At 31.8% G+C, this 18436-nt stretch overlaps 2 protein-coding genes across 2 annotated transcripts; one reads left to right on the top strand and one right to left on the bottom strand.

Annotated features, from left to right (window-relative positions):
• Positions 1 to 1322: 1322 nt before the first annotated feature.
• LOC134692435 (cystinosin-like) lies at positions 1323 to 10320 on the bottom strand. Its single transcript, XM_063552889.1, has 9 exons — positions 10039 to 10320; positions 9221 to 9314; positions 8558 to 8764; positions 8067 to 8207; positions 7649 to 7748; positions 6139 to 6258; positions 4677 to 4847; positions 3076 to 3193; positions 1323 to 2064 (listed from the first exon to the last, which is right to left on the bottom strand). Exons 1-9 carry the CDS (start codon positions 10091 to 10093, stop codon positions 1877 to 1879), a joined length of 1194 nt encoding a protein of 397 aa, XP_063408959.1. The 5' UTR covers positions 10094 to 10320; the 3' UTR covers positions 1323 to 1876.
• LOC134692445 (large ribosomal subunit protein mL55-like) lies at positions 10289 to 17826 on the top strand. Its single transcript, XM_063552900.1, has 3 exons — positions 10289 to 10388; positions 16981 to 17185; positions 17656 to 17826. The coding sequence occupies exons 1-3, from the start codon at positions 10372 to 10374 to the stop codon at positions 17809 to 17811; spliced, it is 378 nt and encodes a 125-aa protein (XP_063408970.1). The 5' UTR covers positions 10289 to 10371; the 3' UTR covers positions 17812 to 17826.
• Positions 17827 to 18436: the final 610 nt, after the last annotated feature.

The raw sequence follows: 18436 nt of genomic DNA, 5'->3' as shown, positions 1-18436 counted from the left end.
CCATGCTAGGTCTATGTGCCTGCAAGATGGGGTTCACCTGACCTCAACCTTATTTCATAGATCAGTGATCAAGTCAATTTCTCAGATCCTATGAGTAGTTGGTCAACTATATTTTATGTTTGGAATGATTGTAAGATGTACATGTCTTTCTGTAAGGTGTCATGGTTCCTTCGTCAATGTTCAAGTTTTGTGAATCAGTCCATTTATCAAAACCATTAGCAATTGGTCAACTGTATTTTAGTGTAAAATGATTCATAAGGTGACTGTTCACACTTGTCTGACAAGGTTCATATGATTTTGACCTCAATTATTTGCCAATGTTAAATTGTTGTGGAAAAGCAGTAAGCTAACTATATTTGATGTAAGGAATGAATGTATTAAAGAGCTATAAGTTGGTCATCAGGTGCAAAGCGTCAATTTGGAGATATATCGTCCCATTTCTTGACCTGGAAGATCGAGGGATGCTGATAGATTTACCATCTGTAGAGTGGAAGCAGTGAACACATTTACCACAACAGTTTTTCGGTCAGAGTGGTACTGATCTTCGTACATCAGTCTAAAGAAGGTCATTTTGACCCTAAATTCAAGATGCTTTACCTCAACTGGACTTGCAACCAGAAGCAGTTGTTTCCAAGGCATAATTCAATAATCAACAAGATCAGTAGTTAAAAAAAAAGCATGGAGAGCCATTGGAGCCAAATAATGGTATTTAGGGTAATGCTGAATAGTACGGCCCCCACATGGTAAGGGTTAAAACAAAACAATCTACTTTTGTCACACATAATTAACTAGAAACTTTATAACAACTCAATACACAATTATTGACCTCAATAGTATGATAGAAATCAATCTTAGTTTTCTGTAAGCCTTAGGCAATATTGATTTGATATTTGGTATCCAGCAATAGCATTACAAGTATTAAACAGATCAAGTTTAGCCTAAATCGGTTAATTAATTTTTCTTTTAAAAGTCAAACTCAGTTTCAGAAATTTTAGTTTTGTTGTGGTTGAATGACTTTTGCTGAAGTTGTGACTTCAAGACATATAAAATTGGTTTAAAATAGATGCCTAAGGACTCTGGTTTGGCCAGGCTGAGGTAGCAGTTGTTTGCAATCCCAGCATCTGAACATGAATATGTTGGTCCAGTTAATGATATGATGGAGAGACCCCTCTACATTATTAGCAACTTAAAGCTTGTCCCATATGACCCTAAACACATCTTATGTAAATGTTCCAGGCAGTAGGGGACTTTGTACTGCAAATACCCTCAGAACGATTGTTGGCATAATATCAGTTTTGAAAAGTAAATTGATACATTCAAAATATAATAAAAAGTTTATTCATATACAATTCATGACAACAATATGGTATTCATTACAGTAGTCACATATCAACAATTTTTCAACAAGAAATAACAATATCAATTGCCATTAGATGTGTAAACAGAGTTTACAGAACTTTTTAAACACATGATCTAGGCAATAGTTATGAGCATGAGCTATGAGTTCAGATATTATCATGTTCACAAATGTGTAAAACAAAAGTGTAAACATTCTAGTACTTCCTTTATTTAAAGGCTTACAGAATATTTATAATGGTTATTTTTATTTTTGACAAACTAAAACTGAGAATGAAAATGTTGAATGTTTAAAAAGACAACAACCACACCAAAATGCAGAAAACAGCCCAATTAAGGCCACCCATGGGCAATCCTTCTTTACCATATAACTTTTATTAAATGCATTCTCTCTAATTTTTCCAACATGATTAATTGAACGCTAATTTTTTTTACATATATAAACATATAAATATTAAAAAAATATATACAAGATCCATTTCTTTAAAAAAGTGGGGTTTTTTCCCTCACTTTTTCATTTTTAACCTGTTGCAACTGGTGTATTGACAGGCTTTTCAACATATTCAGTTGTGTCTGGTATGATTGTATAGTATGGTGTTCTTCCTCTGTATAGCACATAATGTTGGATAATAAATAAAATGTCAAATAAGATGGAAAAGAATCCAAGACCAAACTTTGTTGGATCTCCAAATATAGAACCCCAGTCATCTGAAAAAAAGACAAACATAAACTTTTTAATCTGTATTTTGATGAATGACATGTTACTCCTACTGATTAGGAAGCTGTGCCTTAATTTACCATTGAGTCTGATATGTCATATTATGCATCATAATATCTTTTCTTTAAAAAAAGTCTTCGATTAATAAATTTATTCATTTTACAAAATTTTATGAAAAAACCTATCAATGGGTAAATAGTATCAACAACTGTACATCAACTTTTTACTGGAAGCCAAACATTTTGTACTTTCTGTATAATAAAACAATGATCTTCTGGTTACTTGGAAAAACGCAAGTTTATTGTCCCATTGACACAGATTGTATATTATCTACTTTTTGTGTTAACGCGGCGTAAAGCAACCAACAATCAATCAATGTTTATTATCTTTCTTTTTCACATTGGCAATGTGTTTCTGTAGTTTTATTCATGGTGTCAATAAATAATATGTTTTCAGAATTCTACATCAATCTGCTTAACCCCAAAAGTTTCATTGGAACCAATTGTGAGTGATGCAGTATAAATGGAATAACCCTGCATTGTTCCTTTAAACATAACAGTTTCTTTCTGTACAATAAAACACTTATATATCCGCTATTTGGACAATGGAATACTATTTTTTTGTGGATTTCAATAGTATTTTAGGTTTATAACCACAATTCTATTTTCTAAAAAAACGTACAATTTTTTTATAGTCTTATTACATATAATATGTTAGAACCAAAAAATTAAGTACAGTACCCACTATCTATATAAAAACTCTATTCTCAATCAATGAATATAAGTTACCATGCACATAACTGAATCAACAGTATGCACACTATTTGACATCCACTTATTCATTGCTGCAAGTTTATTGTCCTAAACTATTTTTTTTTAAATGAGACAAAAATTTCATGGGACAGACAAATGAACACATAGATGGAGTAATGGGTTGACAGACAGTGGTAAACCCATATTATAACCTCTTTCCTAGGGAGTAGAGTTTAAAAATAAACTTACCACTATTGTAAGCCAATAAAAACATCTGTAACAAACTAAATGATCCACCAGTAAAATCTAAGATAACATTTCCAATACTCCAACCGTCAGTGCTTTTTCTCTTGAAATTCATATAAGCCTATTTAAAAAAATAATAAGTACAACTCATTTACTATTGTTACTGTAAATTAAGAAATTATTGCAATTTTTTTTAAGAATGGACAAAACTGTGAGATTAAATATTGCAATTTCAGGAAAAACTGCTTTCAAATATATCAATCAGATATCAGAATGCGAGTTCCTATCATTGCATTTTATAAAAAAAATACTATGTAACAAGTAAATGTCACGGAAATATGGATCCGAAACATTAAATATCAAAGGAGTATAACATATACCATTCAAAGATAAAAGTTATGTGTTGTCATGACAAGAAATTTTTAAAGTTGGTTGTAAAATAATATTTGACATGGTCCATTGAACAACTAGAGAACCCTAATGCACTGTTATTTCAAAGATGCTGTTAAATGCTTTTTACCCTACATGTGGCTTAAGATTCTCGTAATCCACATGATACAATTTGTACTTAGCAATGATTAACTAAAGAACATATATGATACATTATATTATTAACTCCTAACTTGACATAGCAGACAAAGTACAGATATACTGACCGGCTTTAGAAACGCAACACTAGATTATTTTTGTGTTGTTTTTGAATGAATGTGTCACCGTCAAAAGCGATGACTGCCTGTTACAAACGCCAAAATGATTGTCAGAAAGGTCAACAAATACTGTCTGACATGTTTTAGGTTCTGTTTTACACCTTCTGATTTTGCATTTGTTCGACCCATTAATTGCTTTTGGCAATTATGCAGTCGGAACTTGAGGGCTTTAAAGGTTTTCCTTCAGTCGATTTTTTGGTAATTCAGTTTATGGGAAACATTTATGGCATGAATCTGTACTCAATGACACTCGGCAATTTGATTAGCAGTTGACGTTGCGGCCGTAAACATGTCTTGCAAATGACGTTGCGTATTCAAATTCTGTTGACGTTTCATTATCACTACACGTTGATTTGTTCATTGATGGCTAGAAACAAATCTAGTCTACTTGTTTCGTTGTCGGAAGGACAGTAAGACGAGTTTCTGAAGTCATAAAGTATGGTTGCAGCACGTTTATGTTTTCATGTTTGCAGCATTTTTAAGGGATAATTCAGTTTTTTATTTCTCAGTCTTGGCAAAATGGGGATGCAACATTTTTAAACTGAATTAAGTGAGGCAAAGGATTTAAAGAACTGTTTGACAAAGCAAAAAAACCTGAAACAATCTTTCATGGGTCCTAAATTTCGCTTTAAGAAATTCGTGCGACTTAAAAATTTGGTATGTTCAATAACCACAGGTAAGTCAGATTTTGATTTTTTGTAAGGAGAAAAGAAGTATGATAAGCATGGACAAAAGTTATCAGAGAATCAAACAAGATTTGGTAAAAAAAATCAACAAAACGAGTGTTGCGTTTCTAAAGCCGTTCAGTATATGTGAGGCATGTCAACTTGTGGTACATATTTTATATGTGCAACTCCTAACTTAACATAGAAGTATAGATATGTGAGGCATGCTTACCTGAGGAACATATTTTATAAGAGTTACTCCTAACTTGACGTAGGAGAAGTAGTACAGATACGTCAGCCATGTTATAACTTTCGCTACGGTTACAAATAATGACACCAGTATAAACAACCATGCTCCTATCACTATAAATAAACTAACTTTGGATATCTTCTGTCCACCTCTCTGAAAAGATAATTCAACATATTTCAGTTATAATCAAATAAAATACAATTTTAGCCTTTTGATGAATTTTATACATTTTATCCACCTGAGGAAAGTGTATTAATAACCTAGGATGCAGTCCAAAGTCAATATACCTTTATTTTGTTGATAAAACATATATATTGACTGATAAAAAAAGGTCAGAATTTTTTTTATAACATGGTGTTCATTAGCTTTGACATACCTTTCAAGAATGGTCATTCAACATCTACTATTTGTTTTATACAAAAAAGGGAGATGTGATGTGATTGGCAACATATCAATCCCTCTCTTTACCCCTCAGTTGTTTCTCCCCACTTAACTATAAAATTGAGAAAGGAAATGGTGAATATGTCAAAGCGACAACCACCCGACCATAGAGCAGACAACAGCCGAAGTCAACCAATGGGTCTTCAATGTAGCGAGAATTCCTGCACCCGTAGGTGTCCTTCAGCTGGCCCCTAAAAATATGCAGAATAGTACAGTGATAATGGATGTCATACTAAACTCTGAATTATACACAAGAAACTAAAATTTAAAATTATACAAGACTAACAAAGGCCAGAGGCTCCTGACTTGGGACAGGCGCAAAATTGCGGCGGGGTTAAACATGTTTATGAGATCTCAACCCTCCCCCTATACTTCTAGCCAATGTAGAAAAGTAAAAGAATAACAATACGCACATTAAAATTCAGTTCAAGAGAAGTCAGAGTCCGATGTCAAAAGATGTAACAAAAGAAATTAAATAAAATGACAATAATACATAAATAACAACAGACTACTAGCAGTTAACTGACATGCCAGCTTCAGACCTCAATTAAACTGATTGAAAAGTTTAGAGCATTTTGCTATTCTTTTCAAAATAAATGTGTTTGTAGTACTCATATAAGAAATGAGAATGCAAAAAAAAACCATAAAATTGTGTGATGATGGAAATTTTTAACAGCCGATTGGCTATACAGCTCATGCATGGTAGGCCCAGTGAGTGAGTGGCTTGCACCTTTTTGGGCATTTAAATATTTTGATTTTTGCCATATGGTAATCATGTGTGCACTTGATGTTTTAGAATGTACTGTTGTTTTATTTCAAAAAGATCCCTTTGTATGTTTCTCCAATCCTTTTAAACCAGTAAAAAATTAAACTATCTATTACGATTTTGTAGAAAATAGACAAAAATAATGTAATTTAAAGGCAGTATCTCTATTTTTTAATGCAACATATTCTCAATTTGTTAAACCTGTGAAATGACAAAAAACAAACAAAAAAGGCATACCTCATACACTGTGCACTGGAAGATAGTTATAATAGTGACAAACACTGCATGTATTGTAAATATAACATCATTAAGCTGTACTGGATTAATTCCCCTTGGATGTGCATCTGCATATTCTTTCTGTAAACACAAGTCAATAATCATATACTAACTTCAATACATAAAAAAAATGATAACAGGTGGGTATTCAAAGAAACAAGAATGTGTCCACTTGTACTATCATTTTCTATATTCAGTAGACCTTGACATGGGGTCAAAACTCTAATTTGGGATTAAATTAGAAATATCATATCATAGGAAACATGTGTACTAAGTTTTAGTTGATTGGACTTCATCAAAAACTACCTTGATCAAAAACTTTAACCTGAAGTGGGACAGACAGACAAACAAATGGAAGCACAGACTGAAAAACCTTATGCTCCTATAGGTGTGGCATAAAAAATATATAATTATTTTGATTAATTTGACTTTACATCTAAGTAAAAAAAAATACTATTGTTTTCTTCTTCTGCACAGCACCTACTGATATTTGGGGAATAACCCGAAGTCTATAGTACTACCATTGAAAGAAAACATCTATTTTTAAGAGTAATTGTCTATTGATATCCATTTTTATAAAAAGAAAAAATGCCAAACCAATGTTAGATAAAATGTTGAAAAAGTTCTTTGATTCTCACCCTTGCCTTTCTTGTGTTATTAGAAAAAAATAAAAATTTAACCAAAAAAGCAATTGTTGGTAATTGGTATTTCCAACACTTAAATTTCTTTACCTTAGTCATTTTAAAATCTATGAAATGCCATTGGAAATAGCCTCCCAATGTATATCTACAAAACATCATTGCATCACCTTAAATAATGTCTGTGTTTTATATGTTTCAGTTGTATAAGCCATCTTTAACATTACTAATTTTGTGACTTTGATCTTGAAGATAGACATTCCAACCTACTGTAAATTCAATATTATTTGTGGTAGACCAATTTTCAGATATTATATGGTAACTATGGGTTAACAAAGAATTTGAATGTTCAATGAAATACAGTATAACAAAAATCTGGTATACAGACTTTGGCATAACCACAAAATTAAATATCCATGAAAATACCTGAAAAATTGGATCCCAAAAAGTAATGAATATACAGTAATTCACTTATTCTGGGTACAATTTTTTTTAAGAACAAAGTATGATCAATTTCATCAAAAATTCTAGGCTAAGACATTTTTTTTATAAATATTGCATACATAGGATATTCAACATTAAATGAAGTTTATGACCCTGACCTTGCAGAATTTCCATCCTTACATTCTCTGCTCTAGGGCAGCACAAATGAATTAATTTCTTGGAATTCAAGTTCTGAGTCAAGCATGATTTGAACTTAGGTTAAAAGAGTCAGATTTTTTTTATTTTATATACCCATCCACTTTGTTTGGAGGGGAGTTCATAAAAACTTGTTTTTATTACAGATGATTTTTTTTTTGTAAGCTTACTTATATTACTATCATATACCATACCTTCACACTATCTACCCAAAACATTCCAACATTGAAAAATCCATAGGCAAGGAAACCAGTCAGGTTGTAAGCTAGAAAGTCAAAGTTCAGTCCAACAACACTGGAAAAAAAGTTTGAACCGTTTTATTTAATCATTATTAATTTTGTTCCCTCTTAACATGCTATTACAGAAAGCTGTACATAAGTTTTGAAATCTTTTGTTTGACCTAGCTGGAGGTCAAGTAAGTTTTCTAGCAGAAGTTACTTCTTTAAAATGTTGTTGTGATACATGCAAACTTGCTTGACTTTGTAATATTCTAAAATAATTGAGACTCAGCTTCCAAGATGTTGAGAAGAAATATCTAATCAAAATAACTAAAGTGATAAGACATTTGAACTGTTCCATTAACAAAAAGAACTTATTCAGTTACAATAATACCTTTTTCTCTTCCAGTTGGAGATGACTTGTGGATAAAATGAGATTGACCAAGCAACAAAGTATATCCATCCAATAACAGCATTGATAATGACTAGAGCTTTATTATGCACTAATGTTATTCTTACAAAACATTTCTCTAAGCTGAAGTAGATAAAAGAGAGCATTGAATGATTTAATGTGTTTGATGTCATAAAAAATATAACCTTCAACTGTAATGTAAGTAAAATAAAATTTCCATTACTGTACATTAAATCACATAAGGACATATCAAATGTTGTTATTTTTGGTATCAAATGCTTTGCTTTTTCTTTTTTTTCCCAATATTCTTTCAAACAAATTAATTTCTGCATGCAACAATAAGTAAGGGTTTGCTTGAACTATCTTCAAAATGTAACAAAAAAATCACTGTAACACAATGTACTGTTAGCCATTTTTGTGACTTCATACATGTACATGCATATTTATTTTATACACATAAGTAACATCCATACTTTTCTATTTCTGGCGATGATGAATTGACTCGTAACGTCAGATGACCTGCAGTTACTGCTGTTATATTAACCTTCACTCCTTTTGTTGTGTTTCCATGTATTATAACATTAGGTACTGGTACTATTAAATTATGCTTCTCTTTGTAAGAAGTGTCTTTACCACTTTCATACATAAATAAAATTGTTGCATCTTCAATGATGTGTGATCTGTAATATAAGATTTGAACATATTACATGTTTACAGATTCTAGTAATTCTTTAAAGTCTTGAAATATGGCTTTTTTTATTAGCTGAAATGGGCTTTGAACAATTGTGTGTAGCATTTAGTTAACTTTGTATACTCTTAGATCAATACTATGTGTTTGTGCTTAGAAAAGATCAGATGAGTCAAGCCCTTTCCAAATGATTTTCCCAATATGTCATTTCAGTAGCCCTTTTCGCCAAAAATCTTAAGTGTAGAATTAATCTTACGATAAAAATATTTAGTTGAATTGTTAAGGAATATTTTAGACTTGTGATCAATTTTACACTTAAGATTTTTTGTGAAAAGGGCTGCAGAGTTTTAATTTGCTATGGAGGATGTTTTAATATCTTTATAACAAGTTTTCACTAAATACATGTAGAGAGTGAGTTTGTAAAATCAACTGTGCAATTTAAACTTACTGTGGAGTTAGTGTTAATTGCTCAGTAGAATCAACAGCTAATTGTATATCAGTCTTGGAGAATGTCAAAGATGGTAAACCTGTACCTGTACATCCTATAAAAAAAGGAAACCATTAAATTACAATTCATATAGAAATTATAATAAATGCTTAAAATATCAGTTACAGTATTAGATAGCTGTGGAATGGATGTTAGTAGAAATGTTAGTAGAATGATGGAATGTTTTAAAAGGATTTTTTATATTTTTAGAATGTAAGTTACAAATTTGCAGACTGTCTAATTCTTCATACACATACATTATAAAATAACATACATTTTAATCAAACATCTTTTCAAATATATACACTTCATTTAAACAAAATAATCCAGTCATTTAATTCCTACCACTACTATCATAACTATCATGACTATCACTCCATATATGCCTGTCACTTACAATCAAACTGATGAGAAATAGCAGTGGATGGAGGGCACTGAATTATTTGAGTTACAAAAGATGACAATACATGTACATATTCAAACTTATAATTCACTTTACCTTTAACCTGGATTTAAGCATCAAAACATAAAAATCAATAAAAAAAACTCTTATGTTTTAATTTCATATTGACAAATTATTGTTCATTAAAAGTGCTGTTGCTTTTTGAAGTGAAGTTTACAAAGTTTTCTAAAGGATTTGTATAGTGAGACACTTTACAAATCCTATACAAATGATTTTGTTTTCTTTATCAAATAAAACAATTTATAATTTGTAATGACAAATGCATTTAACATTCCCTTTTAAATATATTGGAACCTCAAATATGTATACAATTTACCTCTTATTAGAAAAGCGACAAAGCACACAGTGATTACTGAAAATATAGCCATCATAAGGTGTTCAAACTTCTTAGAGAAATGAAAATAGCTCTCACATTTTCACATGTTGGATGTAAACACACCTGCACACATGATTTGTCACATGACATTGTATTTTTGTACATGATGTAAGCTAATTATTTTCTATATAAATTATTATTTGTTTTCTCTTAATTATGACAATTATTTACAAATAATAGTTCTATTTAGACCAGATAAGAACACGTACTCTATATTGAGCCTATTCACGGTTTTTTTGCAATGATATAAACCTGAAGTAGAAAATTACAAACATGGCTGCCTTATTGAGGTGAAATGACAACAAACTTTTTGATCTGTTAATGATCATTGTACCATATTCACGCAAGACTTCACCTTATGAAAAAATCTTCCAGTTCTTGAACATAGTCTTTCTTCTGCCAGAAACTTATTTTATCTTTCATTTCACAGTCCAAACATGTCAGAAAGCAGTTGCAGAATATTGCATTTTTTGTCCTTTGCCAAAGGAGGTCCCAGTTAGGAAAGGTTTTAGGATAGTTTTACGATTAGGTCTTGTGTTAGGATCATGTATGTTACATAAGATTGGTTTAGTATTTAAAGCTATTTCATTTGTTTTAGTAAGCATCCCTAATACACCTTATCTCTCTTTGAAAATCTTTTTTTCAACTAAGCTTTTTCTGGGGGGAGACAACTCTTTGAGGGCAAAGTTTTTACTGGACATTTTTAGCTCACCTGGCCCAAAGGGCCAAGTGAGCTTTTCTCATCACTCAGCGTCCGTTGTCCGTCTTCTGTCGTCCGTCGTCGTCGTCCGTCTTTAACTTTTACAAAAATCTTCTCCTCTGAAACTACTGGGCCAAATTTAACCAAACTTGGCCACAATCATCATTGGGGTATCTAGTTTAAAAAAATGTGTGGCGTGACCCGGCCAACCAACCAAGATGGCCGCCATGGCTAAAAATAGAACATAGGGGTAAAATGCAGTTTTTAGCTTACATTGTATAACTCAAAAACCAAAGCATTTAGAGCAAATCTGACATGGGGTTAAATTGTGTAACAGGTGAAGATCTATCTGTCCTGAAATTTTTCAGATGAATCCGACAACCCGTTGTTGGGTTGCTGACCCTGAATTGATAATTAATGGAAAATTTTGCTGTTTTTGGTTATTATCTTGAATATTATTATTGATAGAGATAAACTGTAAACAGCAATAATGTTCAGCAAAGTAAGATATACAAATAAGGCAACATGACCAAAATGGTCAGTTGACCCCTTTAGTAGTAATTGCCCTTTATAGTCATTTTTAACCATTTTTCGTAAATCTATGTAATCATTTACAAAATCTTCTCCTCTGAAACTACAGGGCCAAATTATTCCAAACTTGGCAACAATAAGCTTTGGAGTATCTAGTTTTAAAAATGTGTGGCGTGACCCAGTCAACCAATCAAGATGGCCACCATGGCTAAAAATAGAACATAGGGGTAAAATGCAGTTTTTGGCTTATAACTCAAAAACCAAAGCATTTATAGCAAATCTGACCTGGGTTAAATTGTGTATCAGGTCAAGATTTATCTGCCCTAAAATTTTCAGATATATCCGACCGCTTGTTGTTGGGTTGCTGTCCCTGAATTGATAATTGATGGGAAATTTTTTTGTTTTTGGTTATTATCTTGAATATTATTATAGATAAAGATAAACTGTAAACAGCAATAATGTACAACAAAGTAAGACCTAAAAATAAGTCAACATGACCAAAATGGTCAATTGACCCCCTAAGGAGTTATTGTCCTTTATAGCCAATTTTTAACAATTTTCATAAAATTTGTAAATTTTTACTAACATTTTCCACTGAAGCTACTGAGCCAATTCATTATAGATAGAAATAATTGTAAGCAGCAAGAATGTTCAGTAAAGTAAGATGTACAAACACATCACCATCACCAAAACACAATTTTTATCATGAATCCATCTGCATCCTTTGTTTAATATTCACATAGACCAAGGTGAGTGACACAGGCTCTTTAGAGCTTCTAGTTTATTTTACTTGTAGCAATAAAACAAATTCATTTGAACATGGAAAATGATAGTGCGAGTGGGGCATATGTATACTTTAGACACATTATTGTTTCATGATTAGTCTCAGCAAATTTAGGCTAATTTCAACGACTTTTAGCCTGGAAAATAGCACAGTGACCCATCCTTTTTATTATATTTTTTATAAGAGCATAGTGAAATTTTCATTCTGGTAAAGTATAAGAAAGTCTATCCCAGAAAACTTATACCTATATTCTATCTTAAACATTGATTATTAAATAAAATTATAATATAAGTGTATTTGATAACTTAAAAATGATTTACAGCAAGCAGGTAAATTCATTAAGATCGTTATAAATATAGTGTCAATAGGTGTGTCCATCCAACATGGCGACCATGTCACATGGTATATATTGGTTGCCATGTTGAATGTAAACACTATATTTATAATGATGATCTTTATGAACATACCTGCTTTTTGGAAAGATTAGAACTTGTTCTAAATCTTTACTGAGGCACCAACCTCCCTAACAACACAACAGGTTAGCTACTGTTACTAAATGTATTCACACTGAAATATAGTTCCCTATGGTTCTCATATGTGTACGTAATACACATATAAACTGAAAAATTTTTGTATATTATTGGAACAGTTTGTCATTATGGTGTGTTGATTTGCAGGCTTTTTTTTTAAAACATTTTGATGAGGTAATTGGGTGTTGATACAATACTAGTATGATTGACAACTGTCATTATCACTAAACAATCAGAGACAAGGTAGACCTTTAATTACAATGCCCCACCTCCGAAACCGTCAATCAAATTGACCTCATTACTTATCAACCTCAGTCTTACATAATTATACAGACCAAATATACATCTGAATATACAAATATTTGACCTCATAATTGAATACACAAATGTATATATTAGATGTTTGATATATAAGGATGGTACCGTAGATTTATTTATTGCCAATTACTTTTGATCTACATTACATGGGGTGATTCTGAATTTCTGTAAATTATATATGAAAGATAAATGATTAATGGATTAACAAAATCTTTGAAAAAATGGAAATATGAATATAGATATGAATATTAAAAAGGTATTCAAGTAAGGCCTATAATTTACTTGATAAATTTCCAATAATCATCTGTAATTAATCAACAATTTAGATTTTTTGTACGAGTATGGATAGTAAACCCAATATTGACAGAAACAAGTGCCTGTGGTTTTTTGTCGAGCCTGCCTGCAACTTTTGTTGCAGAAAGCTTGACATAGGGAAAGCGATCCAGCAGCGTTGGCTAACTTCTTAAAAGCTTTATATTTTAGAAGGTGGAGAACCTGGATGCTTCATAGTTTGTATATAGATGCCTCATTTTGCGAAGTTTCAATGTCTTTGACCTCATTTTCATGGTTCAGTGACCACTTGAAATAAAAGTTCAGATTTTTTGTAATGTTGAATTCTCTCTTATTGTAAGTAATAGGATAACTATATTTGGTATGTGTGTACCTTGCAAGGTCCTGATGCCCGTCAGACAGATTTCAATTGACCCTCGACCTCATTTCATTCAGGGGTTAAAAAATCCACTAGCCCGAAGCCCGGGACTACAGCATTTAGGCCTCGGGCAACCAAATTTGTAACCCAATAAGCCCGACGGACTAGTGAGAAAAAATTATTGGCGTTTCTAAAATAGAACGGGACAACTCCCCTCATCACTTTTCTATCCAAGCCAATCAGATTCTCGACTATGTCATCAGAATGTTAACATATTTTGTACAAGTTTTAAAATAGAACAAATAACTCTGAATGGATCCCGAACTTTCAATATCGATGTATCAGTACAGGCTTTATATGAAACCTGATTGCACCTCCTTCTGAATAATTTATTGCAATATAAATGTGAATCCTTTTTGGCAGCAGAAACCTGACGTTTGTCAGATATAACTTTTAAAACTTGTTATGGACGTCATTTTGTTATTGGTTACATACTGTAAAGAAGCCTCCAGAACCATGATCTAATCATGAACAGTCTCGGAAAACTTTAATAAAGACAACAGTAGTATACCGCTGTACAAAACTCGAAAATCCATGGACAACAAACAAAATCTGGGTAAAAAAATAAAACCGAGGGAAACGCATTAAATATAACAGGAGAACAAGTACACAACACCAAAAATGTAACACACACAGAAACGGACTAAGCATCAGACAAAATCCCACGAGAATAACAAATATAACATCTAAACCAAAAACATGAATTTGAGATAGACAAGTACCGTGACACGTATTGTCGCAATGTGAATTTACACTAAAAATAAAAGAAAACAAACGACGCAACGTTAAAATGTAACACACTAAAACGAACAATATTATAACAATGGCCATTTTCCTGACTTGGTACAAGACATTTTAAAGCAAAAAATGGTGTGTTGAACCTGGTTTTGAGGCATGCCAAGCCTAACACTTTAATGGCAATGTTAAATATAACATTAAAATGACAACATACAGGACTACAATACAAATAAAAAGGAGAACATATTAGACAAAAAAAAAAACACATGATTAATAGATAACAAAAGGCAAGTCCAAGTGTTCCCGAGCATATTCCAAGATAGCCTCTATTGTATCAACCTACCTATTGTATTTATTGTGAACATGTTCTCGTCCTGATAATGCATGAAATATTTGCCACTGGACGTTAAGCAACCAACAATCAATCAATCGATGTTTAAAGAAATTGTTTCTTTTTACAAATACAATTTCAGTTCAGTTAAAAGGCCGTGCTTAGGTTGTAATCTATTAAAGGCCACAATTAGCTTACCTGTAATAAATGTAAATATGGACATTACTGAACTTTGTTTATAAAACAATTATAGAAGATAAAAGCTATAGATGGTGATATTTATTCACATAAATATTAGTGGTTATGATTTTATAAACAGATAACCAATATGAGCATTACGTAATTAATCAGCTGATAATTCTTTTAAACAAACGCGATAATGTATCTGGTAAAAACCCTCCAGTACTTGAAGACTTGTATCATGTCGGGATTTAAGCAACTCATTATTAAAGAATATTCAGTGAATATTCAATTATCAATTACTTATATATATCTCCTAATGCCAGTAATTGGATAGTTTTGAGTATTTAATTTGCACAAATCTACTGTAAAATGGATAACAATTGTTAACTTTATATAATTCATTGTTTTTGCAGCAAACTCTGAATTTGTGAGGCATACTAGGGCTAGCGGGTCAGTTTTGCTGGGCTAGTGGTTCTTCCAACAGGGCTAGTAAAATCATGCTACCAATTAGCCGTGGGCTAGTGAGCTAATACAAAATTTCTTAACCCCTGTTCATGGATCAGTGAACAAGGTTGAGTTTTGGTGGTCAAGTCCATATCTCAGAAACTATAAGCAATAGGGCTAGCATATTTGGTGTATGGAAGGACTGTAAGGTGTACATGTCCAACTGGCAGGTGTCATCTAACCTTGACCTTATTTTCATGGTTCAGTGGTTATATAGTTAAGTTTTTGTGTTTTAATCTGTTTTTTTCATACTTTATGCAATAGTTCTATTATATTTGTTGTTTGGAATGATTGTAATGTGTACATGTCTAGCGGACAGATGTCATCTGACCTTGATCTCATTTTCATGGTTCAGTGGTCAAAGTCAAGTGTTTGAGTTTTGGTCTTTTTATCTAATACTATATGTCATAGGTCAACTATATTTGGTGTATGGAAATATTTTATGATCTATATGTCAGTCGCGCAGGTTTTATTTGACCTCATTTTCACAGTTCATTGCTCAGTGTTAAGTTTTTGTGTTTTGGTCTATTTTTCGTAAACTATAAGTTATAGGTCAACTATATTTGTTGTATGGAAGCATTGTAAGTTGTACATGTCTGCCTTGCATGGTTCATCTGACCTTGACCTCATTTTCATGGTTCATTGGTCTTTGTTTAGTTATCTTGGTTAATGTTAAGTTTATGTGACAGTTGTAATAAAGCTTTATACTTAGGACTATCAACATAATATCAATGATTAGTAAAGAAGGCGAAACATTCTAGCGTGTGCACTCTTGTTTTCTCTAAGTTTTCTGCTTTTTGGCCAGACATATCTCTGTGTCCACATTTTTTTTTTTGCAAAAAGAAGTCATTCTTTTGCTTTGAGGGAAAAAATGTCTATGTGTGAACAAGAAGGACAGAAAGTAGTAAAGAATGGCTGAAGTGTAGCTGTGCCCTATATTTTTGGCTATACAGGACATAGTTCACCTCAACTTTTCAATTGAGGAGAAGGAAATTGCTTGTGAGCACTGTTTAATACCAGGCTACCTTATGAGCTCAAGAGGTTAATTTGTACATGTATTATTGTTTAATATTATCTATTATATCATACATTTGGGCAAACAGGGAAATCTTAAACTTCCCAGAAACGAAATTCTGGAAAATGTTCGCTCATCTGATCATATTTGTAGAAAATTGTATGCTTCTGTATGTTTTACAATAAGTACCCAAAAGAAATAAAAGGTTTCATTGATAGCTTTTTTGTTGAAGATGTGAGAGAAATTAGTTGTTTGACCCTGCAAATAAACCCTATTGCCATGTTTGCTCCTTATGGTATAATAAAGATATTATACCTTTTTTGGTAGATTTAGCATGCATGGCAAGTTTGCAAAACATTTTTTTTTCTCAGGCATAGCTTTAGTAAGAAAATTCATATGACTTCTGTATATATCTTCTTGCTTTCATCATTTACTAGTAATCATTTATTTAAAATTCTGGTATAATTTTTACCACTTTCATAATTGCACATAATTGCACACTAATTAGAATGAAGTATTATAAAGTTTTTTATTTGCAGGAACACATTAAACCATTGTCCAAAATGTTCCTTCTTCAACTTACCACTACAGACAGTAATGATCTCAAGTCGTCAGAATTCCAATAGAACATCTGTATGTCGTGTGAAGAGATCTATCTTTAGACAAATGTATCCTACAACTTTAGTTTTACCAGATGGAGCAACAATTAATATCAGATATCATGAACCTAGAAGAATAATAAAGGTAATTTCTGGACATATTACTAATTATATAATGATTATGAAAACAAATAATTGTGTTAACAATGCACCAAATAATTGTATTAACAATGCACATATATTATCATATACATGTACATGTGAATAAAACTCATTTTGCATTAAATTATAAGTGATCATTATATTTTTCTTGTGGAGTTGATTTTCAAGTGATGATTGTCCCAGTTGGCTATATCAACCCAAACAGACTTGTTGCAGTACTTATCATAGAACAAGTTTACATAAAAAACAAAGACAATACACTACATTTCTAATTATTTGTATGTCAATCATTTAACCCTTATTTATTACAGTAATAATTAAAAATTCACTATATGACAAGACAAAATTGTAATGCTTCATTTAAAGTTTTATAGCCGTGTTAAACAAATAATGATTATATTTTGAACGTGTGTTAGTTGTGTATTAAATCATTGCTCTGGTGTTTATTTACAGTTGCCATTAGATGTGGAAACATTGTCTGAAGAAGACAGGAAAAAGAGACTGAAAAGAAGGACCAAGATAAGGAAAATAGAAGTCAAAGATGATGGAAATGAAGATGACTTTAGTATGAACAAATATCAGTATTTATGGAAAAATAAGAAAAAATAAAATTATCTACTTTAATACTTTTTTAACATTTTAGATTCTTATTTTTGCTTTTCATATATATTGCAAATTCCGTTGAGGTGGACAAAAAATACAGTGTACAAAATTCAAAGCTTTTATGAAATGATCTTTTTTTTTGAAAGGCTTTGATAAGAGCAAGACCATTCTCATTTGGCTTCTGTGGTTTTAATTTATTCTCATTGAAAGAGAATTGTGTTTTCTTTGCAAATATTAACAATAGAAATAGGAAGATGTGGAATGAGTGCCAATGAGACAACTCTACATCCAAGTCACAATTTGTAAAAGTTAACCATTATAGCTCAAAGTAGGGTCTACAACACACATGTCTATTTAATAGATTAATAACAAAATAGCTCTAGGTAAATCTTCTTTCGACACTTTTGAGGGTTGTGACGAAAGTTTTTTGTTAATATATTGAAAATGGACTTGAGTTTATAACATTATCAGGGGTGGATCCGGGGGGGGGGGGGTTCCAATCACACGTCCCCATTCAAATGCATTGATTGCCCTGGATCCGCCAATGATTATCATTCATGATTGGTTAGCTATTGTTGCCTTTTTGAAACATTTATGGTACATGAAATGGACCTGAAACATGAACATATCT

Source organism: Mytilus trossulus, chromosome 1, assembly GCF_036588685.1.
Source record: "Mytilus trossulus isolate FHL-02 chromosome 1, PNRI_Mtr1.1.1.hap1, whole genome shotgun sequence".
Lineage (NCBI taxonomy): Eukaryota > Metazoa > Mollusca > Bivalvia > Mytilida > Mytilidae > Mytilus > Mytilus trossulus.
Note: the sequence above shows the minus strand (reverse complement) of the source record. Positions and strands in the feature narration are given on the sequence as shown.

Excerpts from the sequence above, each read along its gene's own strand:
- LOC134692435 (XM_063552889.1), bottom strand. The coding sequence starts at position 10,093 with ATGATGGCTATATTTTCAGTAATCACTGTGTGCTTTGTCGCTTTTCTA. Across the intron at positions 4,848-6,138 it reads TCCAGTGCACAGTGTATGAG|AGAGGTGGACAGAAGATATC; the intron begins GTATGCCTTTTT and ends TTATCTTTTCAG. Across the intron at positions 3,194-4,676 it reads TTATAAAATATGTTCCTCAG|GCTTATATGAATTTCAAGAG; the intron begins GTAAGCATGCCT and ends TTTTTTAAATAG.
- LOC134692445 (XM_063552900.1), top strand. Across the intron at positions 17,186-17,655 it reads AACCTAGAAGAATAATAAAG|TTGCCATTAGATGTGGAAAC; the intron begins GTAATTTCTGGA and ends GTTTATTTACAG.